Source organism: Notolabrus celidotus, chromosome 2 (genome assembly GCF_009762535.1).
Source record: "Notolabrus celidotus isolate fNotCel1 chromosome 2, fNotCel1.pri, whole genome shotgun sequence".
Lineage (NCBI taxonomy): Eukaryota > Metazoa > Chordata > Actinopteri > Labriformes > Labridae > Notolabrus > Notolabrus celidotus.
In genome coordinates, this window is record NC_048273.1 from 20084931 (window position 1) to 20095512 (window position 10582).

General features: G+C 40.2%; 1 protein-coding gene across 1 annotated transcript; it reads right to left on the reverse strand.

Annotated features, from left to right (window-relative positions):
- Nucleotides 1–368: 368 nt before the first annotated feature.
- On the reverse strand, nt 369–9389 carry LOC117805738 (vitellogenin-1-like). The gene is made up of 34 exons (XM_034674268.1): nt 9350–9389; nt 8735–8755; nt 8351–8502; nt 8014–8265; nt 7768–7929; nt 7526–7674; nt 7289–7439; nt 7042–7199; nt 6787–6952; nt 6580–6705; nt 6271–6489; nt 5960–6177; nt 5774–5871; nt 5564–5688; nt 5384–5485; nt 5147–5266; nt 4857–5043; nt 4516–4609; nt 4250–4435; nt 4000–4141; nt 3703–3919; nt 3204–3616; nt 3065–3100; nt 2887–2955; nt 2572–2778; nt 2344–2486; nt 2122–2257; nt 1908–2031; nt 1634–1814; nt 1455–1549; nt 1201–1295; nt 902–1067; nt 645–806; nt 369–548 (listed from the first exon to the last, which is right to left on the reverse strand). Exons 1-34 carry the CDS (start codon nt 9387–9389, stop codon nt 448–450), a joined length of 5013 nt encoding a protein of 1670 aa, XP_034530159.1. The 3' UTR covers nt 369–447.
- Nucleotides 9390–10582: the final 1193 nt, after the last annotated feature.

The following is a 10582-nucleotide window of genomic DNA, read 5'->3' on the forward strand; positions in this document are numbered from 1 at the left end:
TGGATTAATTGTCATTGAAAATACACTCAACCTGATGACAGTTTTGTTTTTGCCAAAAGCATTTTGGGAGTGCTGACTTCCAGTTTGCTCAAGAGTTGTGATTTTAAAGCCTTTTATAAACAGTTTTTTTTTAATAGTATAAATCCTTTGTCGTTACATTTGACGAAAAACAACCATGCCTGTTCACAATCATAGCTCAACACTATTAAAATGTCATTTGACATTCTTTTATCACAAATACTTCGCTGTATCTAGGTTTCTGCTGCCATCAAAAGTACTAAGCAACATTATATAGCATGTTAATGGGCTAAAAGTTCCGTGAGGCATGTCATACTTTCAGAGAAGAGGAAAGGAGACTTGAAGAAAAGTTAATTTTGAGATGCACTTTATTTAAAATTACATTCAAAACATACACATGATGTAAGTGACTGACAGAATAAATTGCTATTATGCACACTGAGCAGTACAGCTGCAGGCTAAGTGAGCTTCAGCAGTTTCTCTCAGGTCCACACTGTTATCGTACATGTTGCTCAGACTCTGGGCAGAATCTGCAAGTGGAAAGAGAGCAGGATGATTAGGAAACTGTTTTTTCTCAAAATGTTTATATTAGGTCTCAAACCAGCTGCTGTTTGTTGCACACTCACCGATAGGCAGACAGTGGTAGCCAACAGTGACAGTGGTGGTCTTCACTGGGAAGCATCCAGACAGGCAGCGCAGAACAGGCTCAACAGAGTAGCATTTGGATTCCTGACCATGGATGTTGACTTGCTTCTCCAGCTGCACAGATTCAAGCTTCATACGGCACTCTGTATGACGAAAGGAGTGATAAGTTAGTTTCTGATAGATTCATTGCCTCATTTTCATCTTATAAACATACAACAATAGAAATGTTGTGTCTAACCAGAAGTGTCCCTGCAGCTCTGGGCTGGCAGAACCCAAGAATGAGCAAAGCTGACAGCGCTCTTGGTCAGACGTCCGCTAGGTGTGCTGTACTCTTGTCTGACTTCCCCATTGGCCTTTCCACAGAGTCCACAGGTTTGTCCCTTCATCCAGTCCACAACTTTGACCTGAAAAGCAACCCAAACAGCTCAGAATTTCTCACAGTTTCAAGTCTGAAACTGATTTATCAAAGAAGAAAAATCCTGAAGAGACGTCATTTAAACGTAATAAAAAGTTTTCCGTAGTTATTGCTACACTTACCTTCCATGAGTTCTTGTCAAAGTAGACCTCATGCAGACCTTGGCTAGGAGCGTACACAGAGATGCCCTCACCCTTTGGCCTGATCTGGATTTTAGCTGTTCGAAGAAAAAAAAATTAGAACTACTTAAAGCCTTTAAGTGCAGCACTAACTAGAAATGTATCAACATGCCATATGCTGATGTGTAATATACAATATTAAATTATATGTTTCTTCTACAACACAAGACTTTAGTGATAGATGATTGTTTGGAAACCTGTGGGATGCTGGTATGGCAGGTTGTTGATCGGGATCTCCATGCCGTTGACCTTCACAATGACATCAGTGTTCTTTGGGTACAGGTCAATATCGCTGTGACAATAAAACAGATTTTTTAGATTTGTAAACTGTATGAAAACAAACACAGCTGCATCATTGTTATTGGTGCACACTCACATGTCAGCAATCTTCACATTGATATGGTTCTGTTCAATGTGGTCCTTCTTGAGCAGAACCATGAACTTCAGCTCATCGGTGCAATCCTGAGCCAGAACTTGGTAGCAAGACAATGGCATCTCATTCTTGTATCTCCTGTTGCTGAATGTGGTCAGTGTGTCTCTAGTAAAGGAACATTCGGCTGTGAAGGAAAAAAAAAGATCAATTCAGTCTTTGGCACAAAAAAAGGTAACTGCCAGTGCTTTTCTTATAAAATAGTGAGGTCATGCATTACCTGCAGCAGTTTTGGAAAGCAAGTAGTTGACCTTATCGGCAACCTCATCGAAGGGGGTGAGACCTTTGATTTCCTCAAGTGGCAGAGCGAGGGGAAGATGCAGAGCCAGCTTGTAGACAGTACGCTGTTGGCAATAATTATCAAGTGTTAGAAAAAATATATAAAACATCCAATGTAATTTTGTTTATTGGAAGAACAACCAAACTATTCTTACTGTTGGTGTTTTCCAGATTAAATCAAGGGTCTTTTCTGATGTTGCAACCACTGTGAGGGAGAGCTGATTGGCACTGTTTTCATCCTTTTCTTTGATAACACCAGCAGGCATGTAATCAGGAATGTAGTCGTACACCCTTCAGAAGAAGAAATATCAGACATTTAACGCAATCTGTAGTACATATTGAGCAGGCTAAATGCATGGGAATATGAGATTTCATACTTCTTTGCGTAGCGTTTAAGGGCAGATGGAAGTTCGTTCCATGCAACTCTGACACGGGCTGCGGGGCTTGGACCAAGAAGGCCAGTCTCAGCTGTGATCATGGTGTCATACTCCTTGCATTGTGCTCCCCAGGCAACTTTAGCCTATTAAGAGACCATAAATGTGACCTGTGAGCCACCATAGGGTTTGAATATTATGCCCAAAAGTCTAAAATTAAGATAATCTTACTGTGACTTTGTGCATGCTGAGCACAACTCCATCGGCACAGAGTTTCCAGTTGCTATCAGTAGCCAAATTAGCCAGAATAATCTGAAGTCTGCTTGCTGGTTTATCCAGGTAGGCAGCCAATTCATATCCCAACACCTTCTGGTCAACTTTGACTGCACGGACAATGAGGGCAAAGACAGGAGCCACTTCGTCGCCAAGGAACTTTTTCTATAGGAATCATTAGAACAAGGAGTCAAATCATTCATGTACAACAACAAACCTATCAGTGACACTATCTGATAAATCTTAAATTAATTCAAGGTGACCAAAATTCACCTTTTGGTAGATGGCCTCAAAGCTTGAAGCGCTGCTTCTGCTCTTGGATGTAACTTGAGAGTTGAGAGACTACAACAAAAATGCATGAGAGTGAGAGACCACCACAAAGAGCTGCCACATGAGTAAATGTTCAAAATGAACACTGGATTGTAATTTCTTGAATAACATCCCAACCAACCTGAATCTTCTGGAACTTGTGGCGATAATTCACCCTCTGCTTAGAGAAAAGATTTTGTCACATTACTTGCTTATTGTGATTTGTTTACACATTAATGTTTTTAAAAGCAAAGTCATAAAAACAATTTCAAGGTGTTCACCTTTGAGATACGAGCGCTGGAACGAGAGGAGCTTGAGCTAGCGCTGAAGAGAGAGGCAAGGCTTGATGCAGAGCTGGACCTGGAGGACTTGCTCAAAGATCTGGAGCTGAGTTTGCTGCTGCGACTGCTGCTGCTGCTGCGACTGCTGCTGCTGCTGCTGCTGCTGACGCTGGTGGAACGAGAGGAGGAGCTTGAGGAGGACTTGGAGCTGACACTTGATCGAGAGCTGCTGGAGCTAGAGGAAGACAGGCTACCGTTCTTCAGACCAGGAGTCAGGATTTTCTTGAGCTTCATCAAGACCGGGGTTCCATCCACAATTTCTTCTTCCAGGTTGATAGGTTTGATGAGAATTTCTGCAGCCCTTGGTCCGACTTTAATCTCAATTTCCACTCTCTCAATAGCTTCACCTTCAACTAAAGGTATTAAATAATGAAATTAAAATTTGGTTTGTGCACACAGCTTCCACAAAATACGTGATTTGTGAGTTCTCAATACTTACTTGGTTTTACAGAAGCAGCAATAGAGTGCTTTCCTGCCAGTTTGTAGAGAGCAATGTTCTTGAAGAAAGCGGCATTGTAACTTTCAACCTTAATACAGCCTTCCAGTCCAATGGCATAGATTTTGGCACAGTACTTCTTGTTGAGCTGAGGTGCTTTGGGACTTGCAATCTTTCTCTCAGCTTCCAGATCAGGGTGAACAATCTCTGAGGATGTTGCCTATAAAAAAAGACTTATTAGTAATTAGTTGAATGTAGGCCTAGTTGTAGCTGTATTATGAGACAATGTTTTAAACTTACAAAACTAGAAGCAGCAGATGAGGTAAGCTTAGATGTAAGAATCTCCCTTGAGATGGGCTCCAGGACTCTGGCAGGGATGATGGGAGTGAATTTGGCAGCAGCAAGATCCTCAATATTTCTTGTCACGGCCAAAGTCTCAACACTGTCAAAAGAAGAACATTGTCGGGTATGCTCTCAATAAAAATCCCAGTTTAGAAATTTCCATTTGATATTTTGTTGGGTCAAATTGAGAGAGAAAGGTCATACTTACTGCACAGCTGTGAAGTTCTCAGGCACAGAAACAGGCAGAGCTTCAATCTTGAAGTGGCCCTCACTGATGTCAAGTCTTGCAGCAATTTTGGCGGGAACAACAGAGTTGAGTTTAGCTCTTGAAAGCAGGGCAGCCTGGACAATGGCAGTGTTTACTCCCATCACAGCGAAAGTGTTCACAGCAATGCTAAAAGGAGAGAACATGAGCATATTAGATTTCAATACATGGTGGGTTTTTTTTCATTTTGGTTTGAGATGTATACCTACCTTGGTTGGATCTCAGTCTCAAGCTGAATGTCTGTCTTCAGAAGGTGAGCAAGGTGGAAGGTTTCTGGCAGAGCTGGTGTTGTGGCTGCTCTGACTAAAAAACAATAAAATATGCACAACATTTGTAACTTAGCATTACACTTGGTTCTATTATAAAGTGATGATCTTGTGATATGTCCAATCAGTGCTTAATTATTATTATTTTACTTGAAAGCCATCAATGATTTATATGATAAAACAATTTTGTTCAATATCCAACATGTGTTAATCCCACATCAAGCTTCACAAAAGATTTCTTCAATTACTGAGCTACACATGGATGTTTCCTGGTTCCTTCCTACCTTGAACAGATGCAGCAGCTACAGCAGCGGTGTACAAACTCAGCTCCATTGGAAGACCAGCAGCAGTAGGCATGATATGCCTCACCTCAGTGGCCAGAATTGGCTTAGCATAGTGGAAGGAAACACCGGACAGCAGAGATTTGACAGCATTCAAACCCAAGGTCTGAACAGAGGGACCAGTCGCGATCTGTAGGGATGAATTCATAACTGTTATGTCTTATAAAAAAAAGTTTTAAAACTTAATATTATGAAACTGGTATGAGATTGCAAAGTTTTCATTTAAATTTTACCGCAATGGCCTGGTCAATCAAGGTTTTGTCGATGCTGGCAAAGGCAATTTCTTGTCCAAAGAATTTGACGTAGACAGAGGCCAAGGGTGTGCTGATAGGAAGAGACCTCAACTGGGAAAGCTGTGGAAAAAAGGAAAGAGGACAATCTAAATTATTGGTTCCCTGCTGAAATGTATCATGTGCAGTGTGCACAATCCAATCCCTGCATTTACAGCTTTGTGGAGTTTCATCACTTACAGCCTTGATGACACGCTTCATCTTGGTGATTCTGTCAGCATTTTCAATAAGTTCAGGGTTCTTCAGAAGAGCCTCCTGGAGTCCCTCAGTCCTTACTCCAACCTATGTAGAAATCAAAATGTTAAACACATAATTTACTGATTAGATACCTTAGAGGCTTTGGTTTTCTTTTCATTTTACCTCCAGAACATCAGCAGCAGCTCCAGCAAGGTAAGCAGTGGACTTGGCCACAACAGATCTGGGCAGAATGGTTGCAGCATCATTGATGTAGAAAGCGCTGGCAGCAGCACCAAGCATCAAGGGACCTAAAATTGCAAGAGATTTAGTTAGTTGATTTTACAGAGAAAATAAACTTCAGGCTGCTTGATTTAAGTGTGAAATTGCCCTTACTGTTGTAGATGTCCATGTGGATGGCTTTGCTAAAGCGCATACTTGTCCTGTCCAGTCTTGGGCTCAAGATTTTGATGGCAACGTTGCAAGCAGCAGCACTGTAATGAACATATCAATAGCTGAGTGAGTAGGTATCATTTATGCAGATAGACTCTATAACTATTGGGAATCAAAGAGTGCTCTTACACTGAGGCATGGATAGCAGCAGTGCTCCTGGTCAGGGACTTCATGTGAGAGTAAGTGAAGCTTGCCACCTGGAGATTCTGCTCTGACTTCACAATGTTGGCAAGAGTGGTCACCAGACCCATTGCAGGCCTTGTCTCAAAAAGCACAATGCATGCAAGCATACGAAGTTCTGGGTGGAGAGCCTTGTCCATGTAGAGCTGAAGAGCCAATTCTTGGATCTATTTCACAAGAGAAAGCAAACCAACTATAAAGATATGGAGATGTTTAAAAAACATTAAAGCCTGGAGTTATCATTGGTGTTGGGAACTCACCATTCTGGGCTCCTTCTTTGCAATGTTCCTCAGGGCCATGATAGCATCAGCGTGGACCCTCATGGGCAGAGATGTAGCTGGTGTGCCGTGGATAGGCAGGATCTTTGTGATTGGTTTAAGGCTAGTAGGATGGCCAGCATTACCCAAAACCTTCACGAACAGGATGATATCATTGGTCTCATCTCTAGCAACAGCTTCTGTGAGGAGGTCCTGGATGGGCTGTTGGAGGAAATGAGACATTAGGATCTCCTTGTCTCTCACAAGAAATGTGCAGTAGAGCATAATGAACAAAGTTAAAGGTCACATCACCCTGATAAATTCAACAGGGCAGACAGGCATGTCGTTGCAGTATTTTGAAATCATGGTTCCATAACCAAGGAAGACGATCTCACGCAGAATTGGGTTTTCCACGATTTTGTGGCTGACTGCCAGAGTCTAAAGGAGAGAAACATTTGGAAATGTGTCATAGCTCCACTCTTAGTACAGATGAATTGACTTGCTTAGTGATTAAATCACCTGAATCAGCAGGATGGCCTCAGTGTTTGCTGTTGTCATGTGAATAGATGCAACCAAAGCCTGGGCTACTTCAACAGCAGTCAGGTCATTAGACTCAAATTTCTCCTTGATGAATCTCAGGGCAGCAGGAGTACCGATAGCAGGGACTGCATCCAAGATCCACTGTCTGAAAGATGAAAATGGACCACGTCAGTCTATATGTCATGTCTCATTTGAACTTAACTTTTTTTCTAATTTCTAAACGCTCTAAGTCACCTGTATGCTGGCTTGGTTCTGTATTGGCTCCAGAGCATTTCCAAGTCTTCATAGTGGGCTGCACGAAGGAGCTGAATGAGTTCCAAGAACTTCAGAGGGGCATCCTCATGGACTTTCTCCACATTATGGGTAACCAGGTGATTCAGAACCTCCACAATCTAAAACACAGGGTTGAAGAGAAGATAATGTAATACTGTAGAGATCCACTTATTTTCTCTCTTTGTTGTAAAGCAGTCTGAAACACTACCTGGGCCTTTGCATTGTCAATCTTGATGAGCTGAATGGGTGTCTGAAGAAGCTCAGTGGAAAACTCGTACTTCAAAGATCCACGGTGAAGATACTCAGCCTGGATTGGTACAATTGGGGCCCTCTGAATCTCAATGAAGACCAGGGATTGCCTTGAAAGTTATTTTCAAAAGGTTAATCAATAGCTCTGTTAAATCCAAACTCTGACACATTTCAATTATCCATACTTTGTCCTTACTTGGTCTGCATCTGAGCAGCTCCGTTCATCTCAGAGAAAGGTGAAAACTGGATAAGTTCATTGACTGCTGCTTCCAAGATCAGGATGCCGTTAGCAACTGGCTTCAAGACGTAGTTGTATGCTGTGGCTCCTCTCAGGTTCTTTGAGTCCTGTGGAAAAAAGTCAAATAGTTGTGAAATGACAAACATTTTCTACTTTCATTGATGTAGTAAGCATGACACAAAAAATGGGTTTAAACGTACCTGCTGGCACTTGACACATTTCTCAGTGTAGGCCAACCCCATGTTCTTTACAACCTTCTCCTGACAGTGGTTCAGATCTCTGGTTTTTGTCAGAAGGATGCGATCAGCCTTTTCATCTTCAGTGATGGCATAGAGAGTCTTGCACACACCCTGAGCACCGGCCTAACAAGAAAAGCATACATTTACTTAGTAGATTCAACTTCTGGCAATATATTTGTAATCATCAGTCCAGGGTCTTTGACAAACCTCCTGCAGTTCATAGACATTCTGTGTCTTCTTGATGTTCAGCTGCAGGACATTCAGGATACCTCTGTACAAGTTCAGCACCAAGGTTGAGATTCCCTCAGGGGCAAACATTTTTCCGACAACACCGTTGGAATACTCAAACTTGATGGGCGTCATGAGCTGAGCAGCGAGGGCAGTAGTGAGCTTGGTTGCTGGGATCATAGGATCCTTAGGCCAGACACCACTGTACTCAAAGAGCTCAGGTTCTGCAAGCTAGAGTGTATAAGATACAATTAATTATTAAGCAGTTTATATGTTGAGGGAACCAAAAATAATACCTTCATAAGTTTGATCTTACTTTCAGCATGTAAATGTTTTCAGCTGTGGAACTGATGAGAACTTTGCTGCTGACTTTGAGCCCGGCCTTTGCCAAACCTTCCTCTGGAAGACCACCGAGGAGCAGCGCCTCATACTTGTAGACATAAGTCTTGCTGGGAGCAAACTCAGGGGCTGGAGGAACAAGTTCACTCAGTCAGAAGCCATTTGTCATATCCTCAACATTGTTTGAGACATGCATGATAACATATAAACTATATTTCATTAAATACAATTTATTTACACAGAGAAATTAACCTTAACATAAATTTAGCTCTTAAAAAGTTCAACTGCATTTTTTTCGTTCAAATATAATCATTAGGGAAAAATACTTTCTTTTATGTTTGTGAAAAACAACTGAGCTCACCAAGGTTTTGTGGTTGTCCAGCTGAAATGAAAATAAAAGAGGCATTAATAATCCAGCTGAAAATAATACACTATTAAATCAAATTTAGAGATTTAACTTTTACTGTGTCGTTAGCGAAATTCAATGCCTTAGGCTTCTTTTGTAAAATCCCTTACATTTAAAAAAGCTACATTTCTTAACCGATTTAAAAGTGATACATGTTTTAAGTTTAAATGAACTAAATAAAATAGAAAACATAAAGATCTTGCTCCTTTGTAAACCCTGAGGTACACAAGGCACTGTGTATTTGATCTATTTCTGTACAGAATTAAGTGTATTCAACATCAGTTTGTATTATTACTTGTAGCAATAAAGTGAGGCAATAGCATGAAATAAGACATATTCAATACTGTATTACAGGAAGTTTTTCTCATCATGATCTGTCTTTTAAAATCAGGAAACACTGGAAACATCAACTGGTTAGTTCGAACAGTAAGTATACTGTTGTACTCACTATTATTTCTATTAGAAAACAATAAGGATAAGTAAAGGCCTTCTCTTTTCTAGTCTTCCTGCTCTGACAAAGTTGCCTTTTTCAAAAGTCACATCTTCACCAAAATCAGGTATCGTACTCACCCACTAGGGCCAAAGCCAGGGCAAGTAGCACAACTCTCATGGTCGATGGGGCTGTGACTGTCTGCAGTGATGAGCAGCCTTTTAAAGGAAAATTCTGCTGACAGAGTCAAATGAGAGGTGTTGAAGGAGTGGTATGAACTTGGCATGTTTCATCAATATGGATGGTTAGATTGGTAGGTTATTTCACCCTGAGGTTGAAACAAACTAGGTTTGCACTGGAGAGGGACATGTATCAGTGAATGAAAAGTTAAGGTCACCTGACCTTGTTATCCTCAGATATGCCATGTCATGGTAGGACAACAGATGTTTACTGCATATATTAAGAAACTGCAGAATAATACAAAATAAAAATCCCTGTTCTCTAACAAATGTCTGACTATATAACTGTATTATGGATATCTGTCATATGTGTGTATTATTTCTTGTGTAAAAAAAAAGAAAAAACAATGTAAGAAAATAGTTATGGTTAAATCTCAATGAGATGAGCTTTCTCTTTGAAAACATATTTTTCTACAGAAAACATTGCTTTATTTAATTTAAGGACATTGTATTTTTCCATGAAAGAGAAAGGAACAACAAGCTCTTTACATCAATGAGGTGAAATTTGATTTATTATGTTTCTGTGGATTTCCATATTCACGAATACTTTCTGTAGGAGCTTTCTGAGATAATTTTGTCTTTTCTCTTGTTCATGTTATTTAGAATATTAATCAATTGTATGAATGTTGTGAGTTTCTGTGACATCTCTTCATTTTTTTCAAATGCAGTTTCAAAGTTTAAACAAGAGGGCACCATGACTATGGCTGTTTACTCACTTTGTTTGTCATGGTCAGGTTGACCACTGATGTCACAACATTTTTGTTCCAACTCAAACTTTGAAATTTAACAGCTTTGCCATGTATTGAAAATGTTAAACATGTTCTAAAAAAGATCTGCAGTCTGCTTTTTGGTTTTATTTGAATTTTTGAAAATTGTCTACAATGAAAGTAGAGTAAAGAGGCGCTTACTACTATCAAATTAATAATACAGGATATCAGTTAGTATATAATCATGTTTGTATGTAGATTCTAACATGCGGTTTGACTAATGACTGCTTAACCCTGAAAAAAGCAACCTGGGGAGCAAATGATTTATGTTCATAAGGATAACTTAGTACTAGTTTATCTATCTGTGTAGGAAAACACTGCATACTTTACAAATAGAGCAAGATTAAACCATGCTCTGTTAAATCAT

What these genes read in the sequence shown, in the direction of transcription:
- LOC117805738 (XM_034674268.1), bottom strand. Translation starts at nt 9,389, where the DNA reads ATGAGAGTTGTGCTACTTGCCCTGGCTTTGGCCCTAGTGG. An exon ending in TTGACAATGCAAAGGCCCAG is followed by an intron (nt 7,200 to 7,288) that starts GTAGTGTTTCAG and finishes CCTGTGTTTTAG; the next exon opens with ATTGTGGAGGTTCTGAATCA. An exon ending in GCTTTCCAAAACTGCTGCAG is followed by an intron (nt 1,815 to 1,907) that starts GTAATGCATGAC and finishes TTTCCTTCACAG; the next exon opens with CCGAATGTTCCTTTACTAGA.